The sequence below is a fragment of the Jaculus jaculus genome, chromosome 7 (assembly GCF_020740685.1).
Source record: "Jaculus jaculus isolate mJacJac1 chromosome 7, mJacJac1.mat.Y.cur, whole genome shotgun sequence".
Lineage (NCBI taxonomy): Eukaryota > Metazoa > Chordata > Mammalia > Rodentia > Dipodidae > Jaculus > Jaculus jaculus.
In genome coordinates, this window is record NC_059108.1 from 13,318,960 (window position 1) to 13,343,388 (window position 24,429).

Genomic DNA, 24,429 nt, shown 5'->3' on the forward strand with positions numbered 1-24,429 from the left:
AGAGATGTATAGAAATAGGCAGTTAGAAAGAGAATGGGCACGCCAAGGCCTCTAGCCATTGGAAACGAACTCCAGATGTGTGTGCCCCCTTGTGCATCTGGCTTACATGGGTCCTGGGGAGTTGAACCTGGGTCCTTTGGCTTTGGGGGCAAGTGCCTTAACCACTAAGCAACCCATCCAGCCCAGTTTTTCATTTCTTATGCACTGTGGGTGACGGATGCAAGAGTGCCTCTACACTTTGTTACCGCAGACTTGGTTTAGTAAAGTGAGATGATTTGCTTACTCCTTCTAGGAAGGAAGTTTTGGAAATCTGTTTCCAAGGAGAGTATATTTTTGTCTTACGAGTTTCATATAAGTAGAGCTTTTCGCCCTTAAATATTCCCCAAAGGCTTGCCTTATAACTGTTTTTTCTGGTTTTCTTTCACCCTAGTTATGTTCAAGTTTACTTTAACCATGGTTAAAAAAAAATGCCTGAGACCTTTGTTTGTTTGTTTGTTTTAGACTTAAAAGAAATTGTATTTGTCATCCAGAGTCAAAGTAATTCTTTTCACGCCAAGAGAGCAGAACAGTTGAGAGAGAGCATCTTAAAGCAGGCTGCAGCCCTCACACAGGTATGTAGAGATGGCTCCACTGTCTGGGGTCAGGCATGTTTCCTGATATGCTCTCCAAGGCACAGTTTTATTGAGCTGAGAATAACTCTTCTGAGTCATTTTACTTATTTAATATTGACTGCTTTCAAAATAAATCTAGTTCCTGATGCTCAAAGCATTGTATTCGAAATTGTTGTAAATACTAAATTCTTGTATGCATACTCTAAATTATTGAATTCATATACTAAATTATTGCATGCATACTCTAAATTATTGTAATGCACATATGTGTTTTTAATTTAGAAGACATAAAGTGTGGGACTGGTGTGGCTGTGTCATGAAGTCTGAATAAAAGGAGTGGAAGAAAGAATTTTTAAAGAAAAGTCTTAAAATAGCAGAGATAATTAATGTTCAAACTTTTGGTAACAAGTTCTAAGGCAATTTTGATGTTGAAATAACATTTTCATTAATCTTCGCGCAGCCTTGCTACCTGTCTGAGTCTCTTAATCTGTTTTTTTTTAATTGGATGTCATTAATTGAACTTTTGATTTGATTTATAATGTAATATCCCAGAAGGATTATGGAGAGAAAAATCTTCGCATACAGGTAAATTTTAATGACATTTAAAATAGGCATGAACTGAATCTTAAGTTGCTCTGAATAACTCTGGGGGTTTGAAGTGAGGGAAGATCTCCTTTCTTGTAGGTCATTTCCCTGTGTTTTCAGAGGATTTATTTCAAGACTCCCAGTGGGTACCTGAAATTGCAGATAGTTCCAAATTCTATAGACCGTGTTTTCCCTGTACATATATAACTGATACCTAAGATACTTTAACTTAAAACTCAGGCATAGTAAGAGATTAAGATGACCTGATAATGCAGTAGTTATAGCAGCATGTTATGATAATGTCAGCACCAGTGCTGTAGTGCTTTGGGACTGTCATTAGGTAAGGGTTACTTAAATGACTTAAATGCAAGTACCGCATTTCATCAGTAGTTGGTCTGATACCAGAGATGGCCATTAAGTGACCAGTGGATGAGTAGGACATGCTCGACAAAGGGATGATTGATGTCCTGGATAGGTCACAGTGGGATAGCATAAGACTTCATCACATGCTCAGAGCAGCATATAGCTTTAAAGACACAAACTAGGCTGGAGAGATGGCTTAGTGGTTAAGGCACTTGTCTAAAAAGCCAAAGAGCCCAGGTTCGATTCCCCAGAACCCACATAAGCCAGATGCACAGGGTGGCACATGCATCTGGAGTTTGTTTGCAGTGCCTGCAGGCCCTGGCATGCCCATTCTCTCTCTCTCTGAAATAAGTAAATTTTATATATGTATATATATATATAAAGGAAAAAATAAGCAGGGTGTGGTGGCGCATGCCTTTAATCCCAGCACTCGAGAGAGGTAGAGGTAGAATTGCCATTAAGTTTGAGGCCATCCTGAGACTCCATAGCGAATTCCAAGTCAGCCTGGACCAGAGTGAGACCTTACCTCAACCCCCTCCCCCCAAAAAAGGGAAAAAACCATGGAATTTCCCATAAAGTATTTTCAAATCAGGATTGATCTTGGGGAGCCAAAACTGTAGGTGTTCTGGCCAGTAAGTGCTTCCTCTTGAGCCAAGTTTTTTTTTTTTTTTTTTTAAACACTTCTTCTAAGACCTCTGCACCAGTTTGCTGTGGCCTTCAAGACAGATGCTCACCTGTGGGAAGGTGTCCCTGTGGCATGGGTACTCGTGGGCACTACTGCAGACTGCTGCCAAGAAGGGGTTCCAGTGGCCTGACTCTTCGCCCATGTAGGTCCAGGCAAACATGACCAGGCCTTGGTGGTCACCTCAAAATGTGTAATCAGCCATGAGCTCAGCAAACGTGTGAACACATCCCTTGTTCACATATGAACTGAGAGCCTGCGTGCGGCCCCCGGAAATACTTCCGTCTTGCCGCGCAGTCCCTGTTCAGATGACACGTCATCGTTCCCGTTTACGCTGTACTAGTGGCTCTTGCATCAGTGGCGACAGTGGCGTCCTTTGCCCACCAAACCAAGTTGTTTGAATTTTCTCTCTGTATGTCTACTTTCACTCTTCCCTCCTCTCCCTTCCTTTCTCCTCCCCCCTTCCTCTCTCCTCTTTTTCCATTTTTCTTTTGTTTGTTCTTTGTTTTTCCAGGTAGGGACTCACTCTACCCCTGGCTGACCTGGAATTTACTATGTAGTCTCAGGGTGGCCTTGAACTCATGGTGATCCTCTTACCTCTGCCTCCCTGAGTGCTGGGGTTAAAGGCGTGTTCCACCACACCTAGCTACTTTTTTCATTTTTCTTTCTGTGTGTGTGTGTGTGTGTGTGTGTGTGTGTGTATGTGCATATGTGTGTGTGTGCGTGTGATGAGCTCATCACCAGCTCTCTTTCTCTTACTTCCCCCTCACTCTTCCAGGAACAGTGGTTTCCCTGGCACGTTGGAGCAGGGCTGTGTTCCTGGAATTTGGTTCACAACAAGGATGAGGCTTGTGGGTATCTTTCTTTCTTTCTTTCTTTTTTTTTAAAGCACCTTTTTATTTTAAAATTCAACCATCACCACAAATAAGGGAGAACTGGGAGGGCAGTCATATTTATGTAAAACCATTTTTACTTCAAAAAGGAGGACATAGATTAAAGATATCCATACATCATCAATATGCCTGCTGTTTTATTTATTTATTTTTTATTATTGGTTTTTACTAATCACTTTTGTACTCAGTGAATACAGTCAAGTCGGTACCATTGTTAGGCTAGCAACGGGAACTATATTATGTTCTGTCCTTTCTTCCAGTTAGGGGGAAGGAAACTTGGGAGGGGGCTGTCAGGCGGTTGGGTGTGCCTGCTTCTTCTGGGGCCTTGCAAAGGGCAGGAGCCAGGAGCGAGGCCAGTGATGCCTCAGCGTGCTCCCAGGCTCTGCGGGGAGGACGGTTCGAGGCCCTCACTGAGGCCAAGCCTGGCAGTTGTGTTGAGGACTGGAAAACGTGCGCTGATTTGAGCTTCCCTTGGCGTCTCAGACATCTGAAAAGGCATGGGTCTAGCAGAGCCATGGAAGCTACCATGTTTCTTCCCTTTGGCCAAGACAGCACCACCAGAACTTTGTAACTCATCTGCCTATTTCTGGGTCTGCCCATCCTCCCGCCCACCTCTCACCCAATTGAACTTTATCTCCCAGTCATGGCAAACTCCCTGAGGTGCCCTGATCACCTTGCTGTGCCTCACTGGCAGTCCTCCTGTCCAGCCTCCCCGGTCAGTCCCATGAACCTTTCCTGTGTGTGTCTCTCTCTTGTCTTGATGACTGGGTATCGTGCAGTTCAGGCTGCCCTCAAGCTTCATAGGGAGCCAAGGATGGTTCTGGACCCCTGTTCCTTCCACTTCCGCTCCGCGGGCGCTGCCGTGGCAGGAGGGCACTGTTATGCCCAGGTTGCTGCCCCTTCCTGACCCGCCCTTGGGAGTCACTTCTTACTCCTCCCCCACGCCCTGTACACGCCTCTTCTATACTTCCCACTTTGTATAACCGCTTCCTATCGATTTATCCTTCACGTCTACACATTTCGAGAGCAGAGAACAGAATGTCTCTCATTAGTTTTTGATTGCTTACAGCCAAGCAGTGTGTGTGTGCACTTACCCTGAGTCCTCAGTGGATGTTAATTGAATCGAATCTCTGAAACTCATTCTCTGTTTTCTCGGGGTTGTTTTCCTTTCTGTAATAACGAGTTTCTTCTCATTTCTCTTGCATACAATGTGGACGCCCCCACACACTCTATTTAATCACAAGTTCTCTGAAGGCAGACGCTTCTGTGGAGGGCTCCATAGCACCTTAGACACAGTAGATACTTAACATATGGCAGTTGAGCTGAATCCAAGATAGTCAGCAAATCTAAGGGAGTTACTTTAGAAATGCAAAATCTATTTTGCTTTTGTTAATTTTAACTCCCTCCTTTTAAATATAACGACCTCTTAAAATTTTTTATGTATTTATTTACTTGACAGAGAAAGAGGGAGAGGGAGAGAGAGAGAGAGAGAGAGAATGGGTGCGACAGGCCCTCCAGCCACTGCAAATGAACTCCAGATGTATGTGCCACCTTGGGCATCTGGCTTATGTGGGTCCTGGGGAATCTAACTGAGGTCCTTTGGCTTTGCAGGCAAAGGCCTTAACCACTATGCCATTTCTCCAGCCCCACAACTTTTTGTTTGTTTGTTTGTTTAAGTGAAACCATAGTTTAGGGTGAAGAGTAAAAAATTTACATATGAGTTGATGGTAGGAAAACATGATCTCAAGACTAGTGAGTCTTTGAGGGACAATGTGGAAGAGAACCAAGAAGATGCCCATGACTGCTTTAACACAGATGATGTAATAATGGCCTCAGGAAAGTAGAAAAATCATTTCCCCTCGCAAAACCATATATGGTTGGTGGGTGGGCTGTGGCGGGGGGTGGGGGAGGAGGTTAGGCAGCTCTGCTCCAGGTTGCCCAGTCTTGTCACTGGACCTCCCCTGTGTGGTAAAGATGAGGTTCAGTCTACACTCTGATGTGTGGGGGACAGGCGGTGTCCTTGTTAAGCGTGTGGCCTCTTACACTTGTGTATGTCATGTCCTCCGCTGCCGCTTGTCTGGACCGTCATCACATGGACACACTGAGGCGGGCAGATGTAATGTCTTGCTGCTGTCTTAGGGTCTGGTTAACACTCAGGGCTTTCCATAACTGAAAGGGAGCTGGTAGGGTGGATCTCAGGGGAAAACTGATGTCTCTGCCAAGGTCATGGTCTTGGTTGTATGTTAAAGGACTCATCTGCTTTCTAGAACTTATTGATGATCCGAACCCCTTCCCTCCTCTCCTTTTCTCTTTCCCTTCCTTTCTCCCTCCTTCCCTCCCCCTGTCCCAGATATACTGTGGCAAAGGGGATGTGGGGATACAAAGATTAAGCACATGAAGTCCTGGAGAGTGGACAGGCCCATCATCAGGCAGCCTGAAAGCAAGGTGCAGGGCTGGAAGGGAACACCAGGGACTGCCCTAGCTGTGCCGGGGAGGGGCTGGAGGTGCTGAAGGCTGTCACGGAGGGGTTTCCCAGAGCCAAGTCCTGCGCATGGGGCACCAGGCAGGTCAAGGACAGGGTGGCTCAGGAATGTCCAAGGTAGAGAGGACAGCGGATAACGGAATCTGATGTCACATGGCAAACACAAACGTGGTGTGTGTGTGTTGGGAGGGGGTCGGGTAGGAGCCAGTCAGGCTGTGAAGGAAGGCGAGGAACATGGTTACAGAGCGGCCGTGTGTCCTCTGGGGAGTCACAGCTCCCCAGGGGCGCTGCTGGCCATTCGAGGATGATCTCTTTGATGAAGCCGATGTTTAGCATCTTTGGCCTCTGAAATGACACACAGGCACGATCCCTAGCCCATGCTGTATCTGAAAGTGGCCTTTATTGAACAGGGAGTTGTTAGGGATGCAATTTGGCCATATTTGTTTTAGAACCAGCCCTCCTTGGCTGTAGAAGGGCTCTGCTAGAGAGCCAGGCATGGGGTAGAGACCTCGCTTTGAGGCCCTCAGGGTAGTGTGGGAAGCTGGTCCTGAGGGTGCCAGGTATCCTGGGCCTCCCGTAGCTAAAAGAGAGGCCCTGGCCCAGGCCAGGGGTTACTGTCAAGGTGATATGGGCCAAAATGATAGGATTTAGATGTGGGTGAAAGAGGATGCCCCGAGCTGAAACTGGGGTTGGGGGGCTTCCACCAGGTGAGGCCGAGGGTGGCCAGATGCGGTGTGCAGCAGACTCCCTCCCAAGCGGCCAGTGAGGTGCAGGTCAGATCTGGCCGGGTTTGGCCGGGAGATGGCAGAGGAGAGCACCAGCAGCTTCCGGGTGGACCATGCTGTTCCCTGGGTGGGCGCTGGGCCGCTGGAGGCAGCGGTCAGGGCGGCCCTCTCTGGAGCTGGCGGACTTGGCTGAGAAGCAGGGAGAAACGTCGCAAGTGATGTCAGGGACTCAGGGCCAGTCTTCTCAGTAGTGGTGGGTTCTATACTATCCCAGAGGTGGGAGCTGCATTAAGTAGAAGTAGGTTCCTCTCCGGAGCCCGTTCATTCTGCAAACGGAAACTCTGAGCCTCTTTCACAGCCCAGCTTCCCTTTGCTGCAGTCCCTGCCAACCACCCTTGGGCTCCCAGGCTGTGGCCGCCCTAGCCAGCCAGGGAAGTGGGACCAGGCGGTAATCGTCCTTTTCTGGTATTGCCAGTCACCTCAGCGTGCAGTGGTGGGCATGCTCATCTCTGGACACGTGGTTTCTGAATGGATCCCACTTGTCCTCTCGTGTGTCTGTCCCGCTCTCAGACATCAGGGCCTCCTTCTACTTTTCTTGTGCGCCCCCCCCCCCCCAAGGCCAAACACAATATTAGAAATCGTATCAGCATTGATGTATTTTCTAAGCTTTTAAGCTTGGGGAATAATCCCATTTTTTTTTCCCTAAAATGTTTCACTTTGCTCCCCCTTAGTTTTAGTGTGCTTATACTTAATTTTTCTTGTCCTTTATTTACAGTTTGCACTTGCGACAACCTGTTGAGTCAGGAGCCTGCCGCTAGGTGGCAATATTGGTTTTACATTTAAAGACATACAATTAAGCAACGCCATTAAGTACCCACCACCCCCGGGGCATTTCATGTCTGCATGAGTAAATAGAGTCTAGGCTAATGTGATGGAGATACAACCCCCTCGCAGTCAGAGGGGCGGCTGCTGCAGTTGCAAAGCGCTCTGCTCCTCCGCCATGCACAGGTGCTGCAGTGTGCGGGTGGGTGAGGGGCCGCAGGTCTAACTTGCTGACATGATCTGGAGGGTGCTTCCCATTCGGCTTCCTAAGACCTTTGCCAGCGGAAAGATTTCAGAATCTGTAAGGCTGCTTGATACTGGGTCTTTTGTTCTTTATAGAGCTTTTAATCCCACAAAGGAGAGAAAAAGTTGGGTTTGTTCCATGAATGGCACTTTAGAGATGTAAATATGATCGACAGCTAGCATTGGATCTGTGGAATGTTTTTTTTTTTTTTCCTGGGGTGGGGGTAGGGGCATTGATGAATACTCTGTCTTAGAACTTTTATCAACATTTGAGAAAGAAGATCAATTTCTGAGTTGATCAGTGTTGAAGTGAACCCAACGAGCAGGGCCATGTTAGTTTAAAGAAGCAGGCAAGCTCACTAGTTGAAATCTAACTGGAACCTGTTTCAAGAAATTAAATTTTAAGCCAGCCGTGGTGGCTCACACCTTTAAGCCCAGCACTTGGGAGGAAGAGGTAGGAGGATCGCTGTGAGTTCGAAGCCACCCTGAGACTCCATAGTGAATTCCAAGGTCAGCCTGGGCTAGAATGAGACCCTACCTTGAAAAACCAGAAAAAAAAAAAAAAATTAAATTTTTGGGAAAGTGTTGACAGCGCAGTCTTCCATGGGCGCTGGGATAAGGGAGGCTAACCAAGAGAACCTGTCAGGACCTTCGCAGCACAGGGGTGGAACATGCTGGCACAAGCGAGTGGGACCTCGGTGCCACGACATGGCAGAGCATGCCGGCCCTCTACTGGGTGGGTCTGGGTGCTCCAGGCACCTGGGACTTGGACTGTAAACCCTTTTGACTGCAGTGTTAGTTTCTCTGCAGATTTGCCCACTGAGAATGTTCCTGAAAGTTGCTTGGTGAAGCAGGAACCAGCAGTTAATTTTTATTATTTGAATATTAATCTGACAGTTCAAACCATCCACGCCTCCCACAGTAACAGATGCCTACAACTGCTGTTTGTTTATTCATTAGCCCTGTCAGGTTGCGCTTGACTTCGAAGCCTGCCAAAAAAATTAAAGGTACAGACATGTAATGGCCTCTGTGACGACACATCTGCTTCTCCGTGCTTTGACACATCATTGCTGGAGCGTGTTTGCCTCAAGGTGCTAAGATGAGGTCTTATTAAAAACGCAAACATTGTTTACTCATTAGAGTGTGTGCATAAAAGGCAAGAGCCAAAACACCCCACTTTCTGCGTGCAATTTAACATTGTACTTGGGGAGCTATGAGTGTGGCAGGAGCTGGTTTCTGTATGTTCTAGAATAGTCTAACTTGTTGTGCCCATCTCCAGTTTTGGAGCTTACTATGAAGTTTATAGTCACTTTGATTTTTTTTAATTATTTTTTTTCTATTGATATGATATCAAACTTAACAAAGTATAGTCTATGTGCAGAGTACTGTTGTAGATCATGCTGGTGCAAAGGGTTACAGAGGCATTTAGAAGGGACAGGCTAGTTTTGTGAATTATTCATAAGGCAGATGTTTCACAGTATAAATGACAGTCATTAAGTGGAAGTTAGAAGTACAGAGTAAGTGTGTTATGTATCCATTCAAATATTAGTCGGACATCTGTAGTTATATTAGTCACTTGCTGGGCTTTAGTAAAAGGACATCTGCAGACAGTGCACGAGGCTTATGAGGATTGTGCTATACATAGCACTGTGGAAAATAGGAGTTAATATGCCAGTATTGCATGTGAAGCTAGAGACAAAAGAGATGCAAGACTTTTGTGACATTAGATAGAAAAGAGAGGGAAAATGAGCGGATGTGCAGTCAGAACGTAGTTCTGGAAGATGAAAACTTCTTCTCAGGAAGGTATACTCGGGGTGCCAAATGAGGACTGGAATTTGTACAGGCCCGTTTGCAAGATGCATGTGCAGGGAGCAAGCCCACAGTCCTTTTAGATGAGACTGGAGGGAAAGGAAGGTTGGAGACATTGTTGGCGGCAGGGGTGGGGGATGTGGTGATGAAATACGGGGTCCCTAACTGTGTATCTCTGCATAGAATATAGATTTTGATGAGGCACCCTTTTTTTTTTTCCCAGAGCTCTTTTTTCTCTTCCGGCATTACAGACAGAAAAGCACTGTGCAATTAGAGAGACACTCAAACAGAAAGCAAAGTGAAGGCCAGACCCAGGAGGAGAGCATGTGCCATGCTCTTAATGAATAAGGCACTTGAGTTGACTTTGTTTTAAATGCTTATTTTGTGCACAGCATCTGTGAGCTAATTATGATTTGATTCTAAGTTTTTGAACATAACACAATTGCTTCTTGAGGGAATGTTTATGTGAAAATTCTTTTCTTTTTGTTTGTTACATGTTATGTTGAGTAATTTTACAACCACCACCACCACCACCACCACCACAACAGCAACAACAAAACACTTTCTGAAACCTTAGAGTTCAGTTACCAAGGGTATTCCATGCTGAAATAATTTTTACCAGGGTTCTCAAAGTGCATGAACACCCAAAATAATGGAAATCATTCTGGTTTTCTGAAGGGATTTCACAATGAGATGAATTTGGAAACAACAGAGAAGAGAGAATAAACGGCATGATTGTGTTCTGTAGTTGGGCATAGAGCATCTAGGATGTCAGGGCGTGAACTTCTGCTCACTCCAGCACAGGGAAAGGCTGTGCTTGGCCAGGGAGCCCCTGTGGATGAGGATGGGGAGATGAGTCACTATGAGTCACTGTCAGAGGAGAACTCGGGGAGAGGCAGAGGGCAGCATAAGGAATGATGGCAGGCGCTGGAGAGATGGCTTAGCAGTTGAGGCCTTTGCCTGCAAAGCCAAAGGATCCTGGTTCGATTCTCCAGGACCCACATAAGCCAGATGCACAAGGGGGCGCATGCATCTGGAGTTCATTTGCAATGGCAAGAGGCTCTGGCATGCCCATTCTCTCTCTCTCTCTCCCTGCCTCTTTCTCTCAAATAAATAAAATACATTTTTTTAAAAAGGAATGATGGCAGGGGCGGGGAAGTGGGCAGAACCATAGATAAATTCAGGTTCCATTTTAAATTTCTTTTTGTTTATTTTTATTTATTTATTTGAGAGAGACAGAGAGAGAATGAGGCATAGAGAATGGGCGCGCCAGGGCCTCCAGCTACTGCAAACGAACTCCAGATGCGTGCGCCCCCTTGTGCATCTGGCTAACGTGGGACCTGGGGAATCGAGCCTCAAACCGGGGTCCTTAGGCTTAACAGGCAAGTGCTTAACCGCTAAACCATCTCTCCAGCCCCTGGGTTCCATTTTTAAGGCAATACAAGAAAATTCCAAGAGTGGCTGATTCTTAGCATTTAGGGTCTGGAGGCAGATGCTAGATGACCCTGTTTTAGGCCACGTAGAATTAACCTTGCTCCTTTAGCGTCCGCTCCTCATTCTTACAGCTTCTGAAGAAAGCAGACACTTCTAATTTTGTTGCCTTCTATTGTTGGTTGATGCTAAGCCTTATTTAAAACCTGGCAGAATCTCAACCTTACAAATAAATTTGTCTTTTTGCTTGTTCACAGAGAGCTTTGAAAATCACTGGTTTCTGAGTTAGTTAGGCCTTGGCTTATTAGATGAAAAAAAAAAAAAACACCTCATTTCCATAAAATAAGCTGGGGAAGCTGACAAAATCTTTTGTGGAGTAGTGCAAAGAAACTGGGGAAGGATGGCCTTGCACTTGTTAATTTTAGAAATTTGTTGTATTGGCAAGAAGACAATGTGAGGTGCTTCATTAAAAGGTTAGCTTTGAGAATCATGAGTCTCACTTACTGCCTCAGCTATGTGATGATATTACTCAACTTTCCTTTTGAGATGAAAGCAAATGAATGCTTAATTGCTATCTAAAAATTCTTTCTTTTAGGTCTGAATTGATAGGCATTAAGTAATTATAGTAACTTTTTATTGCATTGGAGATTTTTATTACTGTGCTTCTATATTTTATTTACTTATTTGAGAGAGAAGCAGATAGAGAGAGAGAATGGACGTATCAGGACCTCTAGCCACTGCAAAAGAACTCTAGACACATGCACCACCATGTACATCTGGCTTATGTGGGTACTGGGGAATTGAACCTGGGTCCTTAGGCTTCACAGGCAAGCATCTCAACCGGTGAGCTATCTCTCCAGGCCCCTATAGTGGTTTTAAATAAGTTATTCAGCCATTCATTCCTTTATTTTAATTCTTACATCCTTTATGTATTTTATTTGAGAGAGAGAGAAAGAGGCAAATAGAGAGACAGAAAATGGGCACACTAGACCTCTAGCCACTGCAAACAAACTCCAGCCACATGTGCCATCTTGTACACAAGGCTTTATGTGGGTCCTAGGAAATCAGACCTGGGTCCTTTGGCTTTGCAGGCAAGTGCCTTAAGTGCTGAGCCATCTTTCTTGCCCCATTCATTCTTTTAATAAACATCTATGCAGTGTTTGCTTTGTTGCAAGCTTTTGGGAAAAATGCCTCAGGAGAAAATAGATTTTTTACATGTAAAAGTAAGTGTTTCTCTTAAATATGCAGCTAGCATGCATAGGGACATCATCTACATACTTGCCGTTACTGAGTATAGTCCATGTGGTATAGGAGACAGAACACTGAGACTCAGACAGAGGGTTGCCAACAATAATGAACTCTTCATACTATTTATAAGGACATTTCACTAACATGCATCTCCTTTGGGCTGCCCTGCATTTGAAGCCTTTCCTGTCCTGGAGACATATACTGCATGTGAGTCTTGGCTATGAAGAAGGCAGACGCTAGGGGCTGGAGAGATGGCTTAGCGGTTAAGCGCTTGCCTGTGAAGCCTAAGGACCCCAGTTCGAGGCTTGGTTCCCCAGGTCCCACGTTATCCAGATGCACAAGGGGGCACACGCGTCTGGAGTTCGTTTGCAGAGGCTGGAAGCCCTGGCGCGCCCATTCTCTCTCTCTCCCTCTATCTGTCTTTCTCTCTGTGTCTGTCACTCTCAAATAAATAAATAAATAAATATTAAAAAAAAAAAAACAGAAGGCAGATGCTAGATGCTCTGTCTTCACCGGTGTGCAGGAAGGAGGTCATAGGATCCTGCATGGTCAGTCAGATGTGCAGGAGGGAGGTCATGCGATCCTGAGTGGTCAGTCAGATGTGCAGGAGGGAGGTCATGTGATCCTGCATGGGCAGTCAGATGTGCAGCAGGATTTTGCATTGGGGACTTCAAGAAGCAGATTGCTTTAGAACTTTCTCCTCTGGAGGTGACAGTGTTGTCAATGTCTAAGAATGACAGAGGGGTCAAGCCAAGAGTCAACCCATACAAGTGTGCACAGGAGCCAAGTGCCCCATGCAGATGATGAGGGTATATCCTGCAAGGACAACTTCTTGAGGCTGCGTGGGTCACTGGAGACTGTGCTGTGCCCAGTACTTGTCCCATACCTGGTTCCTCCCCTCCAGAAGGTTCATTCTCCTGAAGGGCACAGGTGTTTCCAGTTGGTTCAGTAATTACATGACTCAGTACAAGCTTGGTCCTGTGAGGACACAGGCTAGGAAACATCCCGTCCCACGTGGAAAGACCAGCAGCGCTCATGGCATTTGAAGGGAGCCTGGAAGCTCTAAGAATTTGCTGGGCTCCCGCGGGTGGAGGCACTAAGTCACCTTGGACTAAACAGGAAGATGAGCTCCTCAGAGCTAAGAGGCTGAGCCTGTAGCGTGGGAGGGCCAGTGAAACATCTCATCTAGTGCCTGCGACCGGGGTTTGGAGTGGAGTCAGCTAGGAAAACAGCTCTAGCCACAGCCGACTTAGCCGAGTGTGCAGCACCTTTGCTATTTTATTCTGGGTTTGTCTTGTGCATCCTGCTGTGCCGTTGGCACGCACCAGCTCGTTTGCCGAGCAGTTTGCATGCACTGCTGAGCTGGTCCCTGTTACATATCATTTTCCAGAGGGGACAGTGTTATAGAGAGGTAGAGACTTGCCCATGTTCACACCATTACCGAGTGGTGGAGCTGGGCCTGGATCTGAGTTCTCATGGGCTTCAGCGCGTGTGTTCTTGCTCTTGCTCTTTCTCTTTCTTCCTTTCCCTTTTCCCCTCCCCTCTCTGCCAGGTGGGTGGGACCACAGTCACCCTTACAGCAGATGTGCGTGTCCATTAGTAAACAGTGACTTACTTTACCTGGCTTTATGCCTTCGCAGCGTGGATCCCTGACATTCTGTGGGAGATTTGTTTCCTTATTCCAGGACTCCGATGAGAACGTGAGGCCCAAGATGGCACAGACCCTGCCTGTCTTTTCACTGTTGTTTATTGTTCCTGCAATCACACGTGGTACACAGGAGTTGCTCAAAACATATTGTAAAACCAACAGTCATATTAATAGCCATCACATGCTTGGCAGATGCCTGGCATGCGTTCATTCACTTTCTCCTTCCCACCCCTGACCACTGACACTGAATGATTGGCAGCAGTAACTGTGCAATAGCTAGGTTAGGGGACTTGCCTGTGGCTTGCACGAGACTCAGAAGAAAAAAAAAAAAACTGAGCTAGGTTTAAGATGAAAATTCCCTGTCTCCAGAAATCAGATTGTTAAACACCGACTTTTACAGCTTTTGTGAGTAAATGAATGATTAGTTAAAATATATATGGGCTATAAAAATGTATTTAGTAGTACATTTCAAAGTACATCGCTTATCAAGTAAAATTTATAATGCTGTAATTTTTTTTTTATTTCTGGGAAGGATGGTTAATATTTAAGACAGGTACCTGGAAAAGGCACATGTATATATACATGTAGACTCAGATTCCTGGAAAGAATAGCATTACCACATTGCTTATAATCTATTGCACGATAAATAAATACTCATTTTAAGGGCTAGTAAATCTGTCGTATATATGTTCCAAAGAGTATATTATGCATCACTATTATCTTCATAACAAGTACCACTTATGGAAGAAGTTATAATAATAAACAGATGTTAATTCTCATCATAATTTATTTGTGTTCTGAAAGCTTTGTTGTGTAATAGTTGAGGTTGGCGTTACTGTCTGACCTGGAGTCAGGCCTGCACCCGACTTCAGTCTTTTGGAACCTTTGCCTCATACTTACAAACGTCTTGGTTGTTGCTTTCTAATCAAGCACTTGGTCTGAGCAATGAGACAATAATCCCATAAACTCATGTCCTTCTAGGTTTAGCAATGAAATGAAAGAAAGAATAAACGACAAATCCTGGAAAACAATGTGTTGATAGAAGGAGAGACCAGAAGCAAGGGAGTTAGATTGTTGAATTTTTTTTTTTTTCCTGGAAAGGTGCAGTAAGCTAAAAGATTTGGTTCAAAACCAAATCTGTGAAATAATTAAAGCTGTTCATTATAATTTAAATATTTATCTGTTTTATTCCATATTCAAGTGTTATGTCTTCATTTGTCCTATTAGTATTTCTAGACATAAAGTTTTCCCTCTAAGTTAAGAATAGTAGTCTTGGGCTATCGCTGTTGCTCAGCAGTAGAATGCATGCACCAGGACCTGGGTTCAAATTTAGTACCACAAAGCCAAAAATCAATACTCATCTTTCTGTCTTCTCAGACTACTTGGAGAGTGTTAGCTATGACACTAGACTCAAGCCCCCTTTCCAAATGAACGTGATGTCTACTTATAAGAGAAAGAGGGAGAGAAAGAGAGGATTGGTATGGCAGGGCCTCTAGCTACTGCAAACAAACTCTAGATGCATGTGCCACCTTGTGCATCTGGCTTTATGTGAGTATGAGGACGTCGAACCTGGGTTCTTAGGTCTTGCTGGCAAGTGCCTTAACTGCTGAGCCATCTGTCTAGCCTCACGTTTTTTCTTTTTTTTTTTTTTTTGTTTTTTTGGTTTTTCGAAGTAGGGTCTCACTCTGGTCCAGGCTGACCTGGAATTAAGTCTGTAGTCTCAGGGTGGTCTTGAACTTATGGTGATCCTCCTACCTCTGCCTCCCGAGTGCTGGGATTAAAGGCATGCGCCACCACACCTGGCTTTTTTTTTTAATGCATTTTATTTGTTTATTTGCAAGAAAAGAGAAGAGGGACAGAGAGAATGGGTATTTCAGGGCTTCTAGCTGCTACAGTGAACTCCAGATGCACGCACCACTTTGTGCATGTGGCTTTACATAGGGTCCTGGGGAATCATTCTCAGGTCATCAGGCTTTGCAGGCAAGTGCCTTAACCTAACCACTGAGCAATCTCTCTAGCCTGACATTTTCTTCTTCCCCTTCATTTTTCATTTAAACACTTTTTAAATTTCCTTCTCTTTTCTTTCCTCCCTTTCTCTCTCTCTCTCTCTCTCTTTTTGAGTGAGAGTCATGTTATCATCCTGTCTTCAAACTCACAGCAGTCCTCCCTCCAGCGCCTAACATTAGTTGCACACTACCATGCCTGGCAACAATGACTTTACTTCCCTCCCTCCCACCCTCCTTCCCTCCCTCCTGCAGTGCTAAGGATTGAACCCAAGGTTGCATCCCTTGGCTCCCTTAAGGATTTCTCTGGTGATTAATTAAAAACTTGCCCATGTCTTGCCTCTGCAGAAATCTGGTGATGCAGCATCTTTAAAGGCACTTTAAGTCTTCTGACTTCTTTCTTTGAAGCTTTTGACTGAAAACTTCCATAAGCATGCACAACATACCACGATCGCCTTCCCTCTCAAGACCCCCATGTCCCCCCAAATTTCCTCATCACTGAACCCCTTCTTTTTCCCACTTAGACCCTCTTCTGGTTTGATGTCATGTGGCAGTTTAAATCTTATGGCAGTGGTAGATAACACATAAAAGTTATGATAACTTCAAGTGGTAGGCAGTTAGATAATCATCTGATAGAACATTTTGTTGCCACCCATTCGATTACTTATCATAGGAGCAATGATTCATCAGAGTGTGTGTGTCTGGACCTGCACATACATTCTTGTATGTTCTCATACGTATCAGTATATTTCTATAGAGAGATCTGTATGCGATTGATGCATATGGCAAGGATAAAAATTCTTGGGGCTTTTGGTAATTAGTAAATTAAAATGTATTCACAATTAAGATGACCTGTGGCTTGCTTTCACACAAATCAAGATCAGGTTCCTGAGTGTCAAGGTTGGAATCGACTTTGTATTTTTCGGCACCTCACACATTTGGAGACTATTACCGACAAGGCATGCAAATTTTTGAAATATTTCTACATGGAGTACAGAGGGACATGAGACGTGTTTGCTATTTATGTATTTGCAAACTGAAGCACTAGGGAATCTATTGTGTTGCTTAAGGAATGAAAAGTCATGAAGCCAAGAATTCATGGAGCTTATTTCCATGTAGGACTCGATTCCTTTTTCATGTGGACTAAACCTCGGCTGCCTTTTTCATGACAGACATTCCCCATGCACTGTCTTCTCGTCTCTGCCAGAATGTCCTTGCAGCTGTGAAAAGAACCTGGCTCATACCTGTTGATTTTACATTCATTTCCCCTCAATTTTTAAAAATATTTGATTGTATTTTGACTCCACTAACCAATTTTTAAGTCATTCTATCATCTTGACATACATCTTTCCATTTTCCGATTCCCTCATTCCCAGTTTGTACATGAACTTGTTTTATTGTTAGAATTCTTGTTTTTTTAGTTTTATTTTTCTATTTAACATTCGAGATATTTCCATTGTTTTATACTTTTTATCATATTTTAATTGCTACTTTGTGACTCATTAGCAGTTATTTTTACCCAAAGCTTTTAAAAGACTTTGCTGCATTTCTTATCTAGTTTATATTAGCATTCACCCATGATTATTTCAGTTTATGCAAATAGTAATGCCATTAGTTTCTTTACAGTCTTATATAATCCTTCATGAATATATGTATGTATATAGGCTGCAATTTTTAAAAGACAATGAAACTTTTTTTTTTTTTTTTATAATTCAGAAGCAACTGTAGAGAGGCCCTGAATTATCTATCTTGGTAGCTGCTAATTTAGCCTTTAGCCTTGCTTTTTTTTCTTCTAACATGCCCATTGTCTGATTGTTGCTTTTACATTCATATTTATATGTGGAACTTGAATTCAATACCATATACAGGAAAGAAATGATGTTTACTTGATATTCAGTTGCAAAAACTTACATTAAACATTCTCATTATCTTAAGTAATTGCATTATATATTTGAAGATTGGGGTGTCATCTACCTCAATGCCATAATATTTCAAATAGTAGACATTTTTCTTATTTTCTTTTTGTCCATAAGGACAGTTATCAGGAATATATAACTTTTTATAGGTAGTATAAAACATAAGCTATCATAACCTGTGTTGAGGAGGAGGTTGAAGTATATCGGAGTTGAAATTCTGATTTCAGTGCTTGCAACATTTTGAACTGTAGAAGACAGTGCTTTATCCCCAAGCTAGCATTTATAGCCTCAAATTGTTAATACTTATGTAACCACAGCTGTGCTTTATTTTCCAATCTTTTGGTTTGTTCCTTCTATATTTATAAGTTTGTGAATCCTATCAGTATACTATTCCCAGTATTGTCAAAGTAATTAAAGATGAAAATTTCCAGTATCTAGACTTAATATGATGTTTGTGTGGTACAAAGCACTTTAAAGGCATTTTTAGAGCAATTTTCACATGAGAGAAGTGGTATATTGTGTTGTCTTGTTTAGTCAGAGCCTTTTACTTAGCATGCATGTATACATATATAAGTCCATGCTTTTCTGTAATTAAACTTCTTTTAAAATATCTTTATTTAGTTGAGAGAGAGAATGGGCATGCCAGGGCCTCCAGTCACTGCAAACGACCTCCAGACACATGTGCCACCTTGTGCATCTGGATTACGTGGATCCTGGGGAATTGAACCGAGGTCCTTTGGCTTTAACCACTAAGCCATCTCTCTGGCCCCCAGAAATGTCCTTTTTTTTTTTTTTTTTTTTTTTTTGGTTTTTTGAGGTAGGGTCTCACTCTGGTCCAGGCTAACCTGGAATTAACTCTGTAGTCTCAGGGTGGCCTTGAACTCATGGCGATCCTCCTACCTCTGCCTCCCGAGTGCTGGGATTAAAGGTGTGCGCCACCACGCCCGGCAGAAAAGTCCATTTTTGTGCCTCTGTACTATCCCTGTCAAATTCCCCTGGGTTCTTTTCCCCAGTTACTGTCACAGTCTCCAGTTGGCTCCAAGTATCATGAAAGACCCTCCTCCAAGGCTGCGATGCTGTTGGAGGCCAGGGTGGGAGAGCTGTAGTCACAGTCAGCCAAGGCCTTTGCTACAGTGGCCCCTGAAGAGACTAGAAAAAAAAGCACGTGAGAAGGAGTAACATATGAGAACTCAAGACATTACTGTGCCTATTTTACTGTGTTTGTTTTGAGTGGTCTGTTGTGTTATTTTTCAAAATATTTTATCTTTATGTATTAATGAGAGAGAGAGAGGGAGAGAGATTGGGCACACCAGGGCCTCCAGCCACTGCAAATGAACTCCAGACATATGTGCCACCTTGTGCATCTGGCTTACGTAGGCTCTGGGGAATCGAACCTAGGTTCCTTTGGCTTTTCAGGCAAGTGCTTTGACTGCTAAGTCATCTGTCCCGGCCTGTTGTGTTCTTATTTCTCTTCTTGGATCATTGCATTTTCAGGAACTCCCTACAGTCCTCCTTCTCCATCAGCTGGCGAAGCAGGAAGGTGCTTGGACCATCATTCCCTTGTTACCACAGTATGTATGTTTAACTCAAAATGCATAAATTGCTGGCATACTGATAGCACACTTGAGTTCCCTAGATTTTTCAATTAAAAGGGTTTTTTTCTCAGAATCAGTAAATAATGGAAGCAGAATTTTACTCTTTTGATTACTATATTACCTATAGACTTCCTGATGACTGCTTCCTTTTAAAAAATATTTATTTGTTTATGACACAGAGAAAGACACAGACAGACAGAAAAGGGAGGGCAGGGAGAATGGGTACTTCAGGGCCTCTAGCCACTGAAAATGAACTTCAGATGCATGTACCACCTTGTGCATCTGGCTTACATGGGTCTTGGTGAATCAAGCCTGGGTCCTTAGGCTTCACAAGCCAGCACCTTAGCCACTGAGCCATCTCTCCAGCCCTGGTGACTGTTTCTTCACCATGTAGAGTTTTGAATTTTTTTCTTTTTGGTTTTTTGAGGTAGGGTTTCACTCTAGCTCAGGCTGACCTGGAATTAACTCTGTAGTCTCAGGGTGGCCTTGAACTCATGGCGATCCTCCTACCTCTGCCTCCCGAGTGCTGGGATTAAAGGTGCGCACCACCACACCCGGCTCTAGTTTTTAATTTTCAAATGTACTTTCTTAAAGGATTACTTTAAGCTGATATGTGAGAATTATCTTCTAAATTAAGGTTGTTATGGAGAAAATGAACTTTAAGAGCAGTAGCTGTTCTGTAGATCTGGTTTTTCTACAGCCTATGTCGGTGTATTGATGGGGAACATATGCAGGAAATCACAGTAGAGCTGTCTTGCTATTCTCTTTGCTCTTCATCAGTTTCCATTACCAGTTTTAAATCTAATTATAAACTCATCTCAAGAATTATATACTGTGTCATAAACTCAGATGCTATAACTGGATTTTTTTTTTTTTCTTTTTGGTCAGCTTTTCTGTAACGTATAGCAGAAATTCATCATGGATTTTCTTCTGTGAAGAAGAAACAAGAATACAAATTCCAAAACTCTTAGAAGTGCTCAGAAGATATGATCCATCTAAGGTGAATACAACTTCAATGCCAATATTTATACTTTTGGGGAAATTATTCAGAGAAAACTTAGTTTTTATTAAGAGGTGCTAGAACTTAACAAAAGCACTCAATTTAAAATAAAAAAGAATGAAATAATGGTTTAACTTCTGGAAGTTGTGTCATAACATTCTCATTGAGGCTTTTAGCAGTTAGAGAGATAGAACATATAATAAGCCATTTTAAGTGGGAAAGACAGTGTATTTATATGTATTGGCAACTCAAGAAAGATTTAAAAAAAAATACTACTGAAGAGTTCCAGAATAGTTTGCCCTAAAATGAACTTAAAAATGCTTATTTTTCTTTATTAAACAACAACAGCACATATATAAAAATGTAGAAATACTTTGGGGGTAACAGTGGTATATTGGGCACTATGGCAGGGGCTAGAGCAAAGATCCCAAGCACGTGGCTGATTTAGGACAGAAATGACAAGCCACCAGAGACAAAAGGTATAACCGAGACTTCTCTAATGAGAATGGTGCACGTGCTGTTAGAAGCATCTAGTGGGCATTGATTGTAATCCAGAAGGGTCAGGACAGCAGACAACACTGTGGGCTGGGTGGGACTTAGGAGAAGAAGAGGAGAAGGCAAGCAGATGCCTCGCGTCGGAGGCTGTTCACTGAAGTCCGTGGCTGCGTTCATGTTTTCTTGTCTCACTTCGTGCAGGGTTTACAGAGCACTGGGGTGCCTGTGAATCTCTAGCCTGAGCCGAGCAAGCATTGAGAGTTTAGGAAGTGTTATGAATGTTTGCAAATAACCGCAAACCCTGAAAAAACCAGCTTTCTTTCTCTGCTGTGCCCCGCTGTAGGTTCAGAGGGCTGGCTGCCAGGGAAATATATCCACAGTAAATTGAGTCATTTAATCCTCAAATAAAAAAAAAGTGACAATATGATCACTTTGTGGGACCCTTAAACTTAGGCCACAGAGAGTGGGGCCCTTTCTGGTTCCTCTAGAAACTTGCTCAATCCAAACACCCACTCCAGACTCAGGAACAGGGTCTCACGTGGCACCCAAAGCAGGTTCTGGGCCTGCTTGGTTTTTGATACAGATGTGAAATCTGGGAGGCAATGATCAGTAATTGATTTTTCAAATACTGGACAGTCCCATACTATAATAAAAACCACTGATTTTGATGATTTTTAGATGCTGGAAGAGACATCATAATTTCTCTGCTTTTGATTTCTGAGAAGTTATGGTTATAATTGTTTGAGAAGGTCATTAGGTGAAGAGAAATAATGTTTTCAGAGAAGAGAATTATGAACCTGTCTCATCCAGTCTTCTCCAATGATGTGAACCAGCATCTGTGTACCTTGTTGCTATGTCTCATGTAAACCATGTATTAGACTTTTATGTTTTCCTTTCAACTCGAGGCAAACTCCCAAATCTTTGTTAGGATTTAGGAGTTTCAACCTCCTCCCAGTATTCATTTCACCTGGAGTTTATTTTTCCATTATCCGTAGTTCTAATTCTGTACAGGAGATAGTGAGTGACTCACTGTGCTTTTTAATGAAAATTGGAATGATAAATGTAAAAGTTCAAAGCAAGTTCATGAAAAGCAAGTTCAAAACACAGGTAAAATGTGACACTTTCCTCCATTTTAGAACTCTGCAATATGAAAAAAAATGTAGAATTCCTTTCCTTCTTTTGAAACTAACATTAAGGAATAAAGGTTATACAATGTAGTTAATTCAAACCCATGTGGATTTTTCTTTTATGATTTGAAATCTTAGAAGAAAACTGTGCAGCAAACCTGGCTTTGAGATTGACACAAATAATTGATATTGAAATAATAATTATATAATATGTTAGGATAATATGTATCTTGTTTGATTCTGGTATTTTTCCCTTCAGTACCTTTTTGCAGTCTTACAAATGTAGATTTGTGCTGTTAATACAATATTTTAAATGAAAAGTTTAATCTTTCTTAATTGATTTTTACTGAATTGTCTTCCTAGGTGATTTCTATAAATTTCCTTATCCTATTTGGACTTTTTCTGCATAATGCACTTTTTAATATTTAGATATTTGATGAAGAATATTGACTCTTTTGATTTATTTTTTAATAGAAGTGAACTGTGGTAACAGGTTGAAAGTAATTCTAGTATACTAATAGACCACATTAAAGTTTATCTTTATTATTCTTTCCATGAAGCCACTATGAAAGTCATTATTTTCCATAGATTCTACATTAATTTCTTCCTTAAACTATTTTATAGCCTCAGTAAAATATTTAAAAATCTCATAGGCTTCATAATAGCTAAATATTGTAATTAGGAGATAAACTATAACATGGTTTATATAAAATTATGTCTGGAACTGGGTTTACTAGTGAAAGATTAGTAAGAAGGGTACATAAAATATACTGACGTGTCAATTTTCTTTATATAAGCTTTCTTGGCATAGTACTTTAAGTAGGGTGATTTTCATAGAATTTAAGGTTATTTGATTGAGATGCTAGATTATTGATTTTTATTAAAGCTTTTAAAATTTACATCTCCAAGGTCACTTGCTTTGATATTAACTGAACTTTTTTTCCCCCTTTTTAAATTTAATTATTTTATTTTTCTTTGTACATATTTAGTTTCGGTTGCTTGGCCTCACCCTCTCCCCCTCCTCCCTGTCCTCATCCGTGCCCGTGCTTTCCACCCCCAGTGCTCTCCCTGTGACTCTCATGGCACTTAACACCCACTGCCTTCCCCGCGCCTGTCCTTGGGAGCCTCCCTCGCCCCGCCATGGGCCTCTTCCTCCTCTCCTGGCATCGCCACCTTCCCACTCCCACACGAACACACTTACATAAAGATTCCGAGCTAAGATCTGCATGCGGGAGAACACATGATGTTATTTCATGCGCCTGGGTTGCCTTGCATGATATATTTTCTAGTTCCACTAATTTCCTACAAATTTCATGAATTGATTTCTCTTCATGGCTGAATAGAATTCCATTGTGTGTATGTATGTACCCATGTTTGCATTATCCATTCAACCGCTGACAAGCATCTAGGCTGATTTCACATCTCCTTGATATTGTGACCAGAAGAGTGAACATGGGTGAGCAGGTAGTCAAGTGTACAGTCCTCAGGGTGCACGCCCAGGAGGGCTGGAGCTGGGTCGTACGGTAAATCCATTTTCAACTTCTTGAGAAACCTTCACACTGATTTCTACAGTGGCTACACCAGTTTACCCGTCCTTCAAACAGTGACAAGGGCTCCTCTTTCCCCACACCTCACCACCACGTGTTGTCATTTGTTTTCTTGATAATAGCCATTCTGACTGTGGTGAGATGGAATCTCCATGTGGTTTTAATTTGCATTTCCCTGATGGCTAAAGATGTTGAGCTCTTTTTAGAAAATATTTGTTGGCCATTCATATTTCTTCTTTTGAGAACTCTCTGTTCAGTTCCTTAGACCATTTTTATTATTTTTTGGACTGGGCTATTTATTTTTGTGTTTAATTTTTTTTGAGTTCTTTGTACATTGTAGATATTAATACTCTGTCACCTGTATAGCTGGTAAGGATTTTCTCTATTTTGTAGGTTGTCTCTTCACTTGTTCAACTATTTCCTTTTCTGTACAGAAGCTTTTTTTCATGAGGGCCCTTTTGTCAATTGTCCTTATGTCCTGAGTGACCAGTGTCCTGTTCAGAAAGTCGTGACCCATTCCTATATCTTGAACTGTGCACATTCTTTTCATCCGGTAATGCTAATGAATCCCTAAGCTTCCAGAGGAAAGTCACCACGTGGGGCTGTGAATCTAAGCAAGCCGCTCGGTTCTCTTCTGCCCTGTTGCTGAACGGACCAAAAGGATGACTCTGGGAGGTACTTGGGATCTAGCCACTGGCACAATAAAGATCTTAACAAATCCTTAAAGTGCTTATATACTGTGCCCACCAGCTTTTATATTCTAAGAAGGCATAGAGTAAGACAGCATTGGTTGCCTAGAGACAAACTTCTAGAACTTAGGGTACTTGAGCTGAGTGATATGTTTAAGTGTCCTCAGCCTCCCCGGGGCCTGCTCCAGTCACTTTACCAGAGCTTCTGCTCCTTGTTAGTTGTTCTGGCACCAAACCACCTCATGGGAGTCAGCCTTTCTCCCTCTGCGTTCTCGTCCTTGGATTCTTTGCCGTGCCCGCCACGAGCTTCTGGGAAATTCTGTGCCTGCCTCCTGTTTCATTATCGGTGTCAGCATGCTGGGATGATAGACGCTCACCACGCTTCCTGTGTGGGATCTGGGGTTCAAATTTGGGTACCCTCGCATGAGTGCCAAGCGTTTTGTCCACTGAGCCATCTCCACAGCGTTTATGCTTTTTACTGTGGGAGTGTAGCTTGATGCAGGCTATTGTGTTGT

General features: G+C 42.9%; 1 protein-coding gene across 1 annotated transcript in view; it reads left to right on the top strand.

The window, feature by feature from the left end:
• B3glct (beta 3-glucosyltransferase) overlaps positions 1–24,429 on the top strand; it is a 124,196-nt gene that overhangs the window by 32,616 nt on the left and 67,151 nt on the right. The window contains exons 4-6 of the mRNA XM_045155247.1: positions 502–611; positions 18,956–19,032; positions 19,945–20,056. Coding sequence (XP_045011182.1) covers positions 502–611; positions 18,956–19,032; positions 19,945–20,056 — 299 coding nt within the window. The remainder of the gene's footprint in view (positions 1–501; positions 612–18,955; positions 19,033–19,944; positions 20,057–24,429) is intronic.